Below are 17,685 nucleotides of genomic sequence, written 5' to 3'. Positions count from 1 at the left end.
CTGATGTACTGGCCTGTCTCCTGGTAGCGCCTCCATGCTCTGGACACTACGCTGACAGACACAGCAAACCTTCTTGCCACAACTCGCATTGATGTGCCATCCTGGATGAGCTGCACTACCTGAGCCACTTGTGTGGGTTGTAGACTCCGTCTCATGCTACCACTAGAGTGAAAGCACCGCCAGCATTCAAAAGTGACCAAAACATCAGCCAGGAAGCATAAGAACTGAGAAGTGGTCTGTGGTCACCACCTGCCGAACCACTCCTTTATTGGGGGTGTCTTGCTAATTGCCTATAATTTCCACCTGTTGTCTATTCCATTTGCACAACAGCATGTGAAATTGATTGTCAATCAGTGTTGCTTCCTAAGTGGACAGTTTGATTTCACAGAAGTGTGATTGACTTGGAGTTAGTTACATTGTGTTGTTTAAGTGTTCTCTTTATTTTTTTGAGCAGTGTATAACTAAATTGATTGAACATTAAATGTATTTCAATATTATTGAAATAGACCTGGTGTTGCATGTTTCGTCACAAAATATTTTTGAAGGTTCGTTTTGGACTAGTGCCCAACTGAGCATTCTACTCAATGCATCGTCAATGAGATCTGATATAGATTTACAACATTGCCATCTGTCTAAAGTAAATTTTACGACGTGATAATGCTGGCAAGTTGTTTGACTACTTTAGCAATGTCATCGTATTTCCAGGCACTATAGCCTCCATCCAGAATGGCTGGCCTTATCACCACCTTAGTGAACCACTATGATGTCGCAAATACAGGGCGGCTTGACAGCGGGAGGGCAACAAAAAAACATCTAAGGACGCTCTTAGCTGTTCTCTAGGTGGTCTGAATAAGACGTTAGATTACGAGTGTTTTCAAGTGCGACGTTACGAAGGTTCTAACGATGAACTTAAACTTAAGATACTTTTGGGAAGCCCCGGGCCCAGAATATTCTCTTAAAACTTCTTTGGGATCGATCTCCCTTCCACGGGACGGTTGAGCTAACGTAGACTAATGCGATTAACATGAGGTTGTAAGTAACAAGAACATTTCCCAGGACATAGACGTATTTGATATTGGGAGAAAGCTTACATTCTTGTTAATCTAACTGCACACAATTTACAGTAGCTATTACAGTGAAATAATACCATGCTATTGTTTGAGGAGAGTGCACAGTTTTGAACATGAAAAGTTATTAATAAACAAATTAGGCACATTTGGGCGGTCTTGATAAAGATTTTTAACAGAAATGCAGTTGTTCATTGGATCAGTCTAAAACTTTGCACATACACTGCTGCCATCTAGTGGCCAACATTTAAATTGCAGCTGGGCTGGAATAATACATTATGGCCTTTCTCTTGCATTTCAAAGATGATGGTACAAAAAAAATACAAAAGAATGTTTGGTTTTTCCTTTGTATTATCTTTTACCAGATCTATTGTGTTATATTCTCCTACATTCTTTTCACATTTCCACAAACTTCAAAGTGTTTCCTTTCAAATGGTACCAATAGTATGCATATCCTTGTTTCAGGGCCTGAGTTACAGGCAATTAGATTTGGGTATGTCATTTTAGGTGAAAATTGAAAAAAAGGGGCGGATCCTTAGGACCTAACACAGTGGCATGTATGGCCTTAGAGATACGGACCAAAAACAACTTCATTGCTGGGTCTCAGGAGGATATCATAGCATTAAAAACAGTATTCAAAAGTTGTAATATAGATGACAGCAAGATTGTCAGAAGTCATACGTCCCAAATGGCACCCTGTTCCCTATATAATGCACACATTTGACTAGAGCCCTATGGGCCCTGGTCAAAAGAAGTGTACTAAATAGGGAATAGGGTGTAATTTGGGAAGCAATCAGGGTTTTCTCCTGGGTACTTAATGTAAACAACGTTAAAACCCCCTGGAGGCTGTATGGCGTCAGCATGCTTCAGGTCGGCTAGGCCAACTGAACGAGTGTGCTCGCGTACTCCTTTAAAAGACCTTCGCTTGAATAACAAGAAAAAAGCAGCAATAGTGCTGTTTGTTCATTTTGAGACGCCGTTGCCAGTAGTCACTTCCACAAAATTGTTGAAGATAACTCAAGAATTCTGTCATTAATTTGATGTTGATGTTTTTGCCTAGGAGATCTTAGTCAGGCAATTTTACATCTAGCTAAGATGTTTGGTGCAAATTTCTCAATGAAAAAATTTACATAAAAACGAGTCATCTCTTGTCGAATGACAACAAAGACTTTATTGAAGAATTCCTGCTGTTGACTAATCACTGAAGGGTTGTAGACTTTGGTTACCGACTTCGGCTTGCCTCCAAAAAAGCATGTAGTCTGCCTGAACAGCCGAAAAAAATAATCATCCAAAACGAACAAAAACGTCAGACAATGTAATCATAATATATGCATGAACTCTTCCAAACTGTTTCGGCTGGGAAGGATGCGGATGCCTTTAGTTGGGGGCAGTTGGCTTGAGCGGTCCTGAGAGCCTGAGAGTAGAGGGGGCCGGGTGGCTGGTGGTGTCCCTCCAGGCTCACAGGCTGGCCTTCAAGACCTGGAGCTCAGCTACACCGACCAAACATGGAGTCACCAGGGAGAGTAGAGCTCCTCACAATCCCATCCACCCTGTCCCATCCACCCAGTCCCATCCACCCAGTCCCATCCACCCAGCCCCATCCACCAGGCTCTAGCCACCCAGCCCCATCCACCCAGCCCCATCCATCCACCCAGCCCGAACCACCCAGCCCGAGCCACCTAGCCCCATCCACCCTGTCCCATCCACCCTGTCCCACCCACCAGGCCCTAGCCACCTAGCCCCATCCACCCTGTCCCATCCACCCTGTCCCATCCACCAGGCCCTAGCCACCTAGCCCCATCCACCCTGTCCCATCCACCCAGCCCCATCCACCCTGTCCCATCCACCCAGCCCCATCCACCAGGCTCTAGCCACCCAGCCCCATCCACCCAGCCCGAACCACCCAGCCTGAGCCACCTAGCCCAATCCACCCTGTCCCATCCACCCTGTCCCATCCACCAGGCCCTAGCCACCCTGTCCCATCCACCCTGTCCCATCCACCAGGCCCTAGCCACCTAGCCCCATCCACCCTGTCCCATCCACCCTGTCCCATCCACCAGGCTCTAGCCACCTAGCCCCATCCACCCTGTCCCATCCACCCTGTCCCATCCACCAGGCCCTAGCCACCTAGCCCCATCCACCCTGTCCCATCTACCCAGCCCCATCCACCAGGCTCTAGCCACCCAGCCCCATCCACCCAGCCCCATCCACCCTGTCCCATCCACCCAGCCCCATCTACCCAGCCCCATCCACCAGGCTCTAGCCACCCAGCCCCATCCACCTAGCCCCATCCACCCTGTCCCATCTACCCAGCCCCATCTACCAGGCACTAGCCACCTAGCCCCATCCACCCTGTCCCATCCACCAGGCTCTAGCCACCCAGCCCCATCCACCCAGCCCCATCCACCCAGCCCGAACCACCCAGCCCCATCCACCCAGCTATTCACCAGAGATAGCAGAGGTCTGTACAACTACAGCCATCAGGGATAGCTCTGCATAGTCCTAGTTCCAGCCATCCAGTGCCAGCCACCCAGCCCCATACACCTAGCCCCAATCACCCAGCCCCATCTACCTAGCTCAGTCACCTAACCCCAGCCACGCAGCCCCATCTACCCAGCCCCAGTCACACAGCCCCAGTCACCCAGCCCCATGTACCTAGCCCCAGTGACCTAGCCTCATATACCTAGTCCCAGTCACCCAGCCCCATGTACCTAGCCCCAGTGACCTAGCCTCATATACCTAGTCCCAGTCACCCAGCCTCATATACCTAGCCCCAGCCACCCAGGCTCATATACCTAGCCCCAGCCACCCAGCCTCATATACCTAGTCCCAGTCACCCAGCCTCATATACCTAGCCCCAGTCACCCAGCCTCATATACCTAGCCCCAGTCACCCAGCCTCATATACCTAGCCCCAGTCACCCAGCCTCATATACCTAGCCCCAGTCACCCAGCCCCAGTCACCCGGCCCCAGCCACCTAGCCCCAGTCACCCAGCCTCATATACCTAGCCCCAGTCACCCAGCCTCATATAGCTAGCCCCAGTCACCCAGCCTCATATACCTAGCCCCAGCCACCCAGACTCATATACCAAGCCCCAGTCACCCAGCCTCATATAGCTAACCCCAGTCACCCAGCCTCATATACCAAGCCCCAGTCACCCAGCCTCATATACCTAGCCCCAGCCACCAAGCCTCATATACCTAGCCCCAGTCACCAAGCCTCATATACCTAGCCCCAGCCACCCAGCCTCATATACCTAGTCCCAGTCACCCAGCCTCATATACCTAGTCCCAGTCACCCAGCCTCATATACCTAGTCCCAGTCACCCAGCCTCATATACCTAGCCCCAGTCACCCAGCCTCATATACCTAGCCCCAGTCACCCAGCCTCATATACCTAGCCCCAGTCACCCAGCCTCATATACCTAGCCCCAGTCACCCAGCCCCAGTCACCCGGCCCCAGCCACCTAGCCCCAGTCACCCAGCCTCATATACCTAGCCCCAGTCACCCAGCCCCAGTCACCCGGCCCCAGCCACCTAGCCCCAGTCACCCAGACTCATATACCTAGCCCCAATCACCCAGCCTCATATAGCTATCCCCAGTCACCCAGCCTCATATACCTAGCCCCATTCACCCAGACTCATATACCAAGCCCCAGTCACCCAGCCTCATATAGCTAGCCCCAGTCACCCAGCCTCATATACCAAGCCCCAGTCACCCAGCCTCATATACCTAGCCCCAGCCACCAAGCCTCATATACCTAGCCCCAGTCACCAAGCCTCATATACCTAGCCCCAGTCACCAAGCCTCATATACCTAGCCCCAGTCACCCAGACTCATATACCTAGCCCCAGTCACCCAGACTCATATACCTAGCCCCAGTCACCCAGCCTCATATACCTAGCCCCAGTCACCCAGCCTCATATACCTAGCCCCAGTCACCCTGCCTCATATACCTAGCCCCAGTCACTCAGACTCATATACCTAGCCCCAGTCACCCAGCCTCATATACCTAGCCCCAGTCACCCAGCCTCATATACCTAGCCCCAGTCACCCAGCCTCATATACCTAGCCCCAGTCACCCAGCCTCATATACCTAGCCCCAGTCACCCAGCCCCAGCCACCCAGCCTCATATAGCTAGCCCCAGTCACCCAGCCTCATATAGCTAGCCCCAGTCACCCAGCCCCAGCCAACTAGCCCCATCAGCTGGGATGAGTAATGCCACTGCCACCCATGACCTAAAGCATTTAATGAGAGTAATAGCAGCTACACACACCAAAGACAGAGTGACAGCATAGATTACATGGTAAATCTTTGGGATAATGAAGGACCCATGGCTACGGGTTGTAATAAATTCACTCCCCTGGAAGAACCGTCGCAATTACCCCTGTCACTGACTGTGTACTACTATTGTGGTGGTCTCTGTCCCAAATGGCATTCTATTCTCTACGTAGTGCACTATTTCTGACCACAGCCCTATGGGTGCCATTTGGGAGGCAAACTTGGTTAGAAAAGGAGATGGCGATGAATCTCTCTTTAACATCATCAATGATTAATAAAGAGAAAATAAGAAATAGGAATTGGATTATTAGCCCTGGGAGATTCTGATTTCTGACATGGTGCACAGAAATCGACACATTTGTAACAGTTCGTTCTATCTCACACTTCCCTTTTCCGTCCGTTTACTATGTTGGCTTCACTAGAGAGAGAGAGAGAGAGAGAGAGAGAGAGGAGAGAGAGAGAGAGAGAGAGAGAGAGAGAGAGAGAGAGAGAGAGAGAGAGAGAGAGAGAGAGAGAGAGATGAGAGAGAGAGAGAGGAGAGAGAGAGAGAGAGAGAGAGAGAGAGAGAGAGAGAGAGAGAGAGAGAGAGAGAGAGAGAGAGAGAGAGAGAGAGAGAGAGAGAGAGAGAGAGAGAGAGAGAGAGAGAGAGAGAGAGAGAGGAGAGAGAGGAGAGAGAGAGAGAGAGAGAGAGAGAGAGAGAGAGAGAGAGAGAGAGGAGAGAGAGAGAGAGAGAGGAGAGAGAGAGAGAGAGAGAGAGAGAGAGAGAGAGAGAGAGAGAGAGAATAAAGGGTGAATAGGTAGAGCGGTAGAGAAATAAAGGGTGAATAGGTAGAGAAAGAGGGTGAATAGGTAGAGAGAGGTAGAGAAAGAGGGTGAATAGGTAGAGAGAGGTAGAGAAAGAGGGTGAATAGGTAGAGAGAGGTAGAGAAAGAGGGTGAATAGGTAGAGAGAGGTAGAGAAAGAGGGTGAATAGGTAGAGAGAGGTAGAGAAAGAGGGTGAATAGGTAGAGAGAGGTAGAGAAAGAGGGTGAATAGGTAGAGAGAGGTAGAGAAAGAGGGTGAACAGGTAGAGAGAGGTAGAGAAAGAAATGGTGAATAGGTAGAGAAAGAGAGGGTGAATAGGTAGAGGTAGAGAAAGAGGGTGAATAAGTAGAGGTAGAGAAAGAGAGGGTGAATAGGTAGAGAGAGGTAGAGAAAGAGGGTGAACAGGTAGAGAGAGGTAGAGAAAGAAATGGTGAATAGGTAGAGAAAGAGAGGGTGAATAGGTAGAGGTAGAGAAAGAGGGTGAATAAGTAGAGGTAGAGAAAGAGAGGGTGAATAGGTAGAGAGAGGTAGAGAAAGAGGGTGAACAGGTAGAGAGAGGTAGAGAAAGAAATGGTGAATAGGTAGAGAAAGAGAGGGTGAATAGGTAGAGGTAGAGATAGAGAGGGTGAATAGGTAGAGAGAGGTAGAGAAAGAGAGGGTGAATAGGAAGAGAGAGGTAGAGAAAGAGAGGGTGAATAGGTAGAGGTAGAGATAGAGAGGGTGAATAGGTAGAGAGAGGTAGAGAAAGAGAGGGTGAATAGGAAGAGAGAGGTAGAGAAAGAAATGGTGAATAGGTAGAGAAAGAGAGGGTGAATAGGTAGAGGTAGAGATAGAGAGGGTGAATAGGTAGAGAGAGGTAGAGAAAGAGAGGGTGAATAGGAAGAGAGAGGTAGAGAAAGAAATGGTGAATAGGTAGAGAAAGAGAGGGTGAATAGGTAGAGGTGAGAAATGTACTATCAAATCCATCCATAGTACATTGTAAGTTATACCTAATTGACATATTTCTCTCCTTTTAGTGGTAGATGGGTTCTACTGCCTGTGCAACCCTGGCTATGCTGGTGTGAGATGTGATCAAGACATAGATGACTGTGCCAGCAACATGTGCAGCAACAACTCAACCTGCAGAGACCTCCACTTGGTGAGTTTGATTTGGGGTAAAAGGCTAGGAAGGATACAACGTTATCCCGACATGCCTCGTTCATGTCCATATCAAACAATATCAATATGGTATTGAATTATCAATATTGTTGCCCACCACTAATAGAAATCAACAATTCAAAAGGGTGAAACAACACTTATTTCCAATGTGGTCCTTGAAGTGGATTAAGTCATATATTACATGCTCAGGCAAATATGAGGTGACAAAGCAGATTTGTTTTAATAAGGGGCAGGGGGGTAGATAATGGAGAGTAGGGGGTCCAGCACACAGCCCTGGGGAACACCCTGTAGAACTGGAATGGACTCTTAGTTGTGGCCAGTGAGGTAGTTTCCAAGTTTCTATGTATGCTTATTTCATATTATGGTATGTCTTTGGTTTTGTAACACTTGGGAACAATCCACATCTATTACTGTGTGTGTCAGCCATCACATCTTCATTTACATAGTCTAACATTATGCTACATCCTGTTTCTCTGTGTGTCAGCCATCACATCTTCATTTACATAGTCTAACATTATGCTACATCCTGTTTCTCTGTGTGTCAGCCATCACATCTTCATTTACATAGTCTAACATTATGCTACATTCTGTTTCTCTGTGTGTCAGCCATCACATCTTCATTTACATAGTCTAACATTATGCTACATCCTGTTTCTCTGTGTGTCAGCAATCACATCTTCATTTACATAGTCTAACATTATGCTACATCCTGTTTCTCTGTGTGTCAGCCATCACATCTTCATTTACATAGTCTAAAATTATGCTACATCCTGTTTCTCTGTGTGTCAGCCATCACATCTTCATTTACATAGTCTAACATTATGCTACATCCTGTTTCTCTGTGTGTCAGCCATCACATCTTCATTTACATAGTCTAACATTATGCTACATCCTGTTTCTCTGTGTGTCAGCCATCACATCTTCATTTACATAGTCTAACATTATGCTACATCTACATGTTTCTCTTTTCCTCTCCTCTCGGCCATTTCTCTTCTCCATCTCTACCGTAAGCCCTGTCGTTTGCCCTTTCCCTCTCTCCCTTGTTCATCTGATATTTATCTTCACACACTTTCTTTTCACATTTTATTCTCTCTCTCTCTCACTCTGTTCTCTCTGTTCTCTCTCGCTCTAGCCTTTCTCCTCCTGTTTGTTCTCCTGTCTCTGTTCTCTATTTTCTCTCTCTCTCTCTGTTCTCTCTCTCTCTCTTGCTCTGTTCTCTGTTCTCTCTCCTGTAGCCTTTCTCCTCCTGTTTGTTCTCTGTTCTCTCTTTGTTCTCTCTGTTCTCTCTCTGTTCTCTCTCTGTTCTCTCTCTCTTCTCTCTCTCTCTCTTCTAGCCTTTCTCCTCCTGTTTGTTCTCTGTTCTCTCTTTGTTCTCTCTGTTTTCTCTCTATTCTCTCTCTGTTCTCTCTCTCTTCTCTCTCTCTCTCTTCTAGCCTTTCTCCTCCTGTTTGTTCTCCTCTTTCTCTGTTCTCTGTTCTCGCTCTCTAGGCTTTCTCCTCCTGTTTGTTCTCTGTTCTCTCTTTGTTCTCTCTGTTCTCTCTCTGTTCTCTCTCTCTCTCCTTTAGCCTTTCTCCTCCTGTTTGTTCTCCATTCTCTCTCTGTTCTATCTCTGTTCTCTCTCTCTCTGTTCTCTCTGTTCTCTCTCTCTGTTCTCTCTCTCTCCTGGCTCCCCTCCTCATTCGCTCCCCTCTGTCTTTGCTCCCATCTTCCTTCTCTCCCCTCATGCTTTTCAAGCTACATGAGGTACAACACACACACACACACACACACACACACACACACACACAGACCCCCCCCCCCCCCCCCCCCCACACACACACACACACACCCCACACATCCCACACAAACACACACACACTTACAGCCCTCCCTCCTCTCTCTAAATGAATAAACAAGGTGTTAGGATTCATACACTCCAGACTCCAGACTCAGAACTGTAGGGTAGAAAATAGGATACCATTTATTTCTGTTGAATAATGCAAAACTCTGTTCTAGCTGGTTAAAATGGAGACGGGGACAGGGAGGAATCCATTTATTTCACCAGTGGTGGAGCAGAACGGCTTTAAATGAAAGATTTCCACTTAGTAGTGGAGTTTGCGAACGTTTTATAAATCCTCTCATAAGAATGTGAAGTATTTATGTTTAGTGTAATCACTATGGTCTATGTGCAGAGTGAGATGATTTGTCTGATGTGCTAAGCATTTCAATTTCCACTGCCAAGGATTTCTGCCATTTGTACTCTACTGTTATCCCTGTAGCATGTATCTCTTTGAATCCCGTTGTTAATTCTTGGAATGTATCCATTACAAGTGGATATGTCCCGTACAACACACACTCCATGTTGCCTAGCTTCTATGAGAATATTAAGACGCATCATGTCTTGATTAGATGTAAAAAGTAAGCCATCAAAGATGCATGAACTGTGCAGCATGTTTAACAACACTCCATGATGATCAAACAGTAGACCAGGCACTTGACTGTTTAATAACACTCCATGATGATCAAACAGTAGACCAGGCACTTGACTGTTTAACAACACTCCATGATGATCAAACAGTAGACCAGGCACTTGACTGTTTAACAACACTCCATGATGATCAAACAGTAGACCAGGCACTTGACTGTTTAATAACACTCCATGATGATCAAACAGTAGACCAGGCACTTGACTGTTTAATAACACTCCATGATGATCAAACAGTAGACCAGGCCCTTGACTGTTTAACAACACTCCATGATGATCAAACAGTAGACCAGGCCCTTGACTGTTTAACAACACTCCATGATGATCAAACAGTAGACCAGGCACTTGACTGTTTAACAACACTCCATGATGATCAAACAGTAGACCAGGCACTTGACTGTTTAACAACACTCCATGATGATCAAACAGTAGACCAGGCACTTGACTGTTTAATAACACTCCATGATGATCAAACAGTAGACCAGGCACTTGACTGTTTAACAACACTCCATGATGATCAAACAGTAGACCAGGCACTTGACTGTTTAATAACACTCCATGATGATCAAACAGTAAACCAGGCACTTGACTGTTTAACAACACTCCATGATGATCAAACAGTAGACCAGGCACTTGACTGTTTAACAACACTCCATGATGATCAAACAGTAGACCAGGCCCTTGACTGTTTAACAACACTCCATGGTGATCAAACAGTAGACCAGGCACTTGACTGTTTAACAACACTCCATGATGATCAAACAGTAGACCAGGCACTTGACTGTTTAACAACACTCCATGATGATCAAACAGTAGACCAGGCACTTGACTGTTTAATAACACTCCATGATGATCAAACAGTAGACCAGGCCCTTGACTGTTTAACAACACTCCATGATGATCAAACAGTAGACCAGGCCCTTGACTGTTTAACAACACTCCATGATGATCAAACAGTAGACCAGGCACTTGACTGTTTAACAACACTCCATGATGATCAAACAGTAGACCAGGCACTTGACTGTTTAACAACACTCCATGATGATCAAACAGTAGACCAGGTACTTGACTGTTTAATAACACTCCATGATGATCAAACAGTAGACCAGGCACTTGACTGTTTAACAACACTCCATGATGATCAAACAGTAGACCAGGCACTTGACTGTTTAATAACACTCCATGATGATCAAACAGTAAACCAGGCACTTGACTGTTTAACAACACTCCATGATGATCAAACAGTAGACCAGGCACTTGACTGTTTAACAACACTCCATGATGATCAAACAGTAGACCAGGCCCTTGACTGTTTAACAACACTCCATGGTGATCAAACAGTAGACCAGGCACTTGACTGTTTAACAACACTCCATGATGATCAAACAGTAGACCAGGCACTTGACTGTTTAACAACACTCCATGATGATCAAACAGTAGACCAGGCACTTGACTGTTTAATAACACTCCATGATGATCAAACAGTAGACCAGGCACTTGACTGTTTAACAACACTCCATGATGATCAAACAGTAGACCAGGCACTTGACTGTTTAATAACACTCCATGATGATCAAACAGTAGACCAGGCACTTGACTGTTTAATAACACTCCATGGTGATCAAACTGTAGACCAGGCACTTGACTGTTTAACAACACTCCATTATGATCAAACAGTAGACCAGGCACTTGACTGTTTAATAACACTCCATGATGATCAAACAGTAGACCAGGCACTTGACTGTTTAATAACACTCCATGATGATCAAACAGTAGACCAGGCACTTGACTGTTTAATAACACTCCATGATGATCAAACAGTAGACCAGGCCCTTGACTGTTTAACAACACTCCATGATGATCAAACAGTAGACCAGGCACTTGACTGTTTAACAACACTCCATGATGATCAAACAGTAGACCAGGCACTTGACTGTTTAACAACACTCCATGGTGATCAAACAGACCAGGCACTTGACTGTTTAACAACACTCCATGATGATCAAACAGTAGACCAGGCACTTGACTGTTTAACAACACTCTATGATGATCAAACAGTAGACCAGGCCCTTGACTGTTTAATAACACTCCATGATGATCAAACAGTAGACCAGGCCCTTGACTGTTTAATAACACTCCATGGTGATCAAACAGTAGACCAGGCACTTGACTGTTTAACAACACTCCATGGTGATCAAACAGTAGACCAGGCACTTGACTGTTTAACAACACTCCATGATGATCAAACAGTAGACCAGGCACTTGACTGTTTAACAACACTCCATGATGATCAAACAGTAGACCAGGTACTTGACTGTTTAACAACACTCCATGATGATCAAACAGTAGACCAGGCACTTGACTGTTTAACAACACTCCATGATGATCAAACAGTAGACCAGGCACTTGACTGTTTATCAACACTCCATGATGATCAAACAGTAGACCAGGCACTTGACTGCATGGTTGAAGAGGTTATTGTCATCCTGTATGAAGAAGATTGCTGACTGATTAACTGTGTGTTCCAAATGACATCATTGTCCCTATATAGTGTACTACTTTTGACCAGGGCCCATAGGGCACCCTATTCCCTACATAGTGCCCTACTTTTGACCAGGGCCCATGGGGCACCCTGTTCCCTATGTAGTACCCTACATTTGACCAGGGCCCATGGGGCACCCTATTCCCTATGTAGTGCCCTATGGGCCCTGGTCAGAAGCTGTTGCTCTGGATAGGAGTGTCTGCTAAATGACTAAAATGTAAATGTAAATTTGGGAAGCGACCACTGTGTTAGTTATTACCTGTTTGATGTGATGCAAATCATCTTCTTCTGTTTTGTCACTGTGTTGGCGTTTATGGAAATGAACATTGTTAATGATACACCTGTGTAAGAAGCAGCGAGGCCCCCATGGGGCCCCTTCTGTAGATGTTGTTTGGTAACATTGTTTGTTGCTGTTGCAGTAATGATCTAATATTTTATTACATTAGCATGGCTGACACACACACACACACATTTTCATGCGTAAGCACGTACACACACACGCGAGCAGACACACACACACAACTGATTACTGTACATTTTGTGTTAATTAATTTTGAAAGAATTGATGTTGTTGGATGTATTGGAGTTTGGATGGATTTAGAGGCAGAGGCCATTACTGTTGAAGGAATCATTTAGGATCCATTACTGTTGAAGGAATCCTTTAGGATCTATTACTGATGAAGGAATCCTTTAGGATCTATTACTGATGAAGGAATCCTTTAGGATCCATTACCAGTGAAGGAATCCTTTAGGATCTATTACTGATGAAGGAATCCTTTAGGATCCATTACCAGTGAAGGAATCCTTTAGGAACCGTTACTGATGAAGGAATCCTTTAGGAACCGTTACTGATGAAGGAATCCTTTAGGAACCGTTACTGATGAAGGAATCCTTTAGGATCCGTTACTGATGAAGGAATCCTTTAGGATCCATTACTGGTGAAGGAATCCTTTAGGCTCCAATACTGGTGAATTAATCCTTTAGGATCTGTTACTGGTGAAGGAATCCTTTGTATTGTTTTTGCTCTGAACTTCATGTCACTGTATCCTTGATCCACCTATCAAAGCTCCTCAGCTATTTCAATTTTAATGCATTTGTATGTTTTTGTATAGACATCTTTTCAAGGTTTTGGTTCATAACCTTGCTGGTAAAACAGCTGAAACACTGACAATACAGCTTGGTTTTGCAATAGTGTACATCTAGAAGACAATACAATATCACAACATGTCAATGTGAAGGACAAGGTGACAGTTCCACTGACTTGAAGTTAATGAAAGATAAGATATTCCCAGTCTTGGTCACAGTGTTATTGTGTTCCTGGTTCAGCAGTCGTGTTTCCTGTCTTTTCCCCATTCTTCCTCTCATTATTCAGATAGAGACAGCCAGGAACTGGAACCCACTTCACACCTTGATAACGTCCTAAATGGCACCCTATTCCCTACATAGTGCACTATTTCTGACCAGGGCGTAGTGCACTATGTAGGATATAGGGTGTTATTTCTGCCGTAGCCCTTGTTTACCATTGCAGTTGTTCTAGCTCCCTCTATGCAAAAAAGTGTCCCACAGAGCATCAGTATCTTATTAGGGATAATTGCATCTCCATGAAGGTGATTTCAAAGGAAAAATGTGATTATTAGATTTGTCCCAAATTATACCCTATTCCCAATATAGGGAACTACTTTTGACCAGAGCCCTATGGTAGAGCCATATAAGTAGTGCTTTGTGAAGGGAGTACGGTGCTATTTTGTAGCCTATATTCTCCATAGCCCGAGGTCAGGAATTGGTGTCTCCCGAAGGCATCTCATTTATCATGAGATGACTGTTAGATTTTCTATTTTTCCTCCTATCCTTCTCTAATGAATAGGGCCCTGCAGTGTCCTACCCTCCTCTAATGAATAGGGCCCTGCAGTGTCCTACCCTCCTCCTAATGAATAGGGCCCTGCAGTGTCCTACCCTCCTCTAATGAATAGGGCCCTGCAGTGTCCTACCCTCCTCTTATGAATAGGGCCCTGCAGTGTCCTACCCTCCTCTAATGAATAGGGCCCTGCAGTGTCCTACCCTCCTCTAATAAATAGGGCCCTGCAGTGTCCTACCCTCCTCTTATGAATAGGGCCCTGCAGTGTCCTACCTCCTCTTATGAATAGGGCCCTGCAGTGTCCTACCTCCTCCTATGAATAGGGCCCTGCAGTGTCCTACCTCCTCCTATGAATAGGGCCCTGCAGTGTCCTACCTCCTCTTATGAATAGGGCCCTGCAGTGTCCTACCCCCTCTTATGAATAGGGCCCTGCAGTGTCCTACCTCCTCTTATGAATAGGTGCCTGCTGTGTCCTACCTCCTCCTATGAATAGGGGCCTGCAGTGTCCTACCCTCCTCTTATGAATAGGTGCCTGCAGTGTCCTACCCTCCTCTTATGAATAGGTGCCTGCAGTGTCCTACCCTCCTCTTATGAATAGGGGCCTGCAGTGTCCTACCCCCTCTTATGAATAGGGCCCTGCAGTGTCCTACCCCCTCTTTTGAGTAGGGTACCTGCTGTGTCCTACCTCCTCTTATGAATTGGGGCCTGCAGTGTACAAATTATATCAGACAAAGTTGAACAGCTCCCCTCCAGTGTATGAAATGCAAATTAGCAGGTGTTCAAACAGCAGCAAGCACAACACACACACACACACACACACACACACACATTCACTCAAACACGCAAGCGCGCATGCACACACACACACACACACACGAACACACACCGGACCTTAGACATACACAGGACGTTGGCTGGCATTGAAGAATTCTGTATACCCCTTGACAGTTTGACCCCCTTCGTTTTGTATGCAAAGAGGATTGTGTTAAATTAAACCTGCCTGATCCTGGCCAGAAAACTAATAGACAACAACCCATTCATCTCCTACACCCTGATTAATTATCATAATGAAGATTTTAATGACCAACTGGAGGACAAGTAGTCCACAGACTTTAACGAAGAGAAAACAACTCAAGTTGTCCAGTGACTTAATACAAAGAGTATAAGAAGATAAGAACTCAAGCAGTCCAGTGACTTAATACAAAGACTATAAGAAGATAAGAACTCAAGCAGTCCAGGGACTTAATACAAAGAGTATAAGAAGATAAGAACTCAAGCAGTCCAGTGACCTAATACAAAGAGTATAAGAATATAAGAACTCAAGCAGTCCAGTGACTTAATACTAAGAAGATAAGAACTCAAGCAGTCCAGTGACTTAATACAAAGACTATAAGAAGATAAGAACTCAAGCAGTCCAGGGACTTAATACAAAGAGTATAAGAAGATAAGAACTCAAGCAGTCCAGTGACCTAATACAAAGAGTATAAGAATATAAGAACTCAAGCAGTCCAGTGACTTAATACTAAGAAGATAAGAACTCAAGCAGTCCAGTGACTTTATACAAAGAGTATAAGAAGATAAGAACTCAAGCAGTCCAGTCACTTAATACTAAGAAGATAGGAACTCAAACAGTCCAGTGACTTTATACAAAGAGTATAAGAAAATAAGAACTCAAGAAGTCCAGTGACTTAATACAAAGAGTATAAGAAGATAAGAACTCAAGCAGTCCAGTGACCTAATACAAAGAGTATAAGAAGATAAGAACTCAAGCAGTCCAGTGACTTAATACTAAGAAGATAAGGACTCAAGCAGTCCAGTGACTTAAAACCTGTTGGGGATAGGGGGCAGTATTTGCACGGCTGGATAAAAAACGTACCCGATTTAATCTGGTTACTACTCCTGCCCAGAAACTAGAATATGCATATAAATATTAGCTTTGGATAGAAAACAACCTAAAGTTTCTAAAACTGTTTAAATGGTGTCTGTGAGTATAACAGAACTCATATGGCAGGCAAAAACCTGAGAAGATTCCAAACAGGAAGTACCCTCTCTGACCATTCCTTGGGCTTCTTGGCTCTGTTTATTGAACATTTAGGATCTTTGCTGTAACGTGACACTTCCTACGGCTCCCATAGGCTCTCAGAACCCGGGAAAAAGCTGAATGATGTCATTCCAGCCGCTGGCTGAAAAACTTTAGCGCATTTGGATGGTGGTCGATCAGAGGGCCATCAGACTGAGGCTCGTGCACGAGGGGATCCCATGCTTTTATTTTCTCTCTCTTTGTACTAAAAAACAATTTCCCGGTTGGAATATTATCGCTTTTTTACGAGAAAAAATGGCATAAAAATTGATTTTAAACAGCGGTTGACATGCTTCGAAGTACGGTAATGGAATATTTAGAATTTTTTCGTCACGAAATGCGTCGTGCTCGTCACCCTTCTTCACCATTCGGATAGTGTCTTGAATGCACGAACAAAACAGAGGATATTTGAACATAACTATGGATTATTTTGAACCAAACCAACATTTGTTATTGAAGTAGAAGTCCTGGGAGTGCATTCTGACGAAGACAGCAAAGGTAATAACATTTTTCTTATAGTAAATCTGACTTTGGTCAGGGCTAAACTTGGTCGGTGTCTAAATGGCTAGCCCTGTGATGCCGGGCTATCTACTGAGAATATTGCAAAATGTGCTTTCACCGAAAAGCTATTTTAAAATCGGACATAGCGAGTGCATAGAGGAGTTCTGTATCTATAATTCTTCAAATAATTGTTATGTTTTTTGTGAACGTTTATCGTGAGTAATTTAGTAAATTCACCGGAAGTTTGCGGGGGGTATGCTAGTTCTGAACGTCACATGCTAATGTAAAAAGCTGGTTTTTGATATAAATATGAACTTGATTGAACAAAACATGCATGTATTGTAAAACATAATGTCCTAGGGTTGTCATCTGATGAAGATCATCAAAGGTTAGTGCTGCATTTAGCTGTCTTCTGGGTTTATGTGACATTATATGCTAGCTTGAAAAATGGGTGTCTGATTATTTCTGGCTGGGTACTCTGCTGACATAATCTAATGTTTTGCTTTCGTTGTAAAGCCTTTTTGAAATCAGACAGTGTGGTTAGATTAACAAGAGTCTTGTCTTTAAAATGGTGTAAAATAGTCATATGTTTGAGAAATTGAAGTAATAGCATTTCTAAGGTATTTGAATAACGCGCCACAGGATTCAAATGGCTGTTGAGTAGGTGGGACGATTTCGTCCCGCCGACCCTAGAGAGGTTAATACAAAGAGTATAAGAAGATAAGAACTCAAGCAGTCCAGTCACTTTAAGTTGATTAAAAAAAAGACAACTCACGCAGAACACTAACTTGAGCGTAGAGTACGGTGAGTACATAGAGTACGGTGAGCACGCGGAGTACGGGGAGTACAGTGAGTACGGGGAGTACGTGGTGTACGTGGTGTACAGGGAGTACGTGGAGTACAGGGAGTACAGGGAGTACGGGGAGTACGT

The 17,685-nt window shown here is 44.9% G+C and overlaps 1 protein-coding gene across 1 annotated transcript in view; it reads left to right on the top strand.

The window, feature by feature from the left end:
* LOC115193446 (protein eyes shut homolog) overlaps positions 1-17,685 on the top strand; it is a 226,058-nt gene that overhangs the window by 125,131 nt on the left and 83,242 nt on the right. Inside the window, exon 22 of the mRNA XM_029752135.1 lies at positions 7,171-7,292. Within this exon, the coding sequence (XP_029607995.1) occupies positions 7,171-7,292 (122 nt within the window). The remainder of the gene's footprint in view (positions 1-7,170; positions 7,293-17,685) is intronic.

This window comes from Salmo trutta, chromosome 5, assembly GCF_901001165.1.
Source record: "Salmo trutta chromosome 5, fSalTru1.1, whole genome shotgun sequence".
Taxonomy (NCBI): domain Eukaryota; kingdom Metazoa; phylum Chordata; class Actinopteri; order Salmoniformes; family Salmonidae; genus Salmo; species Salmo trutta.
This window is presented reverse-complemented; position numbering and strand designations above follow the sequence as displayed.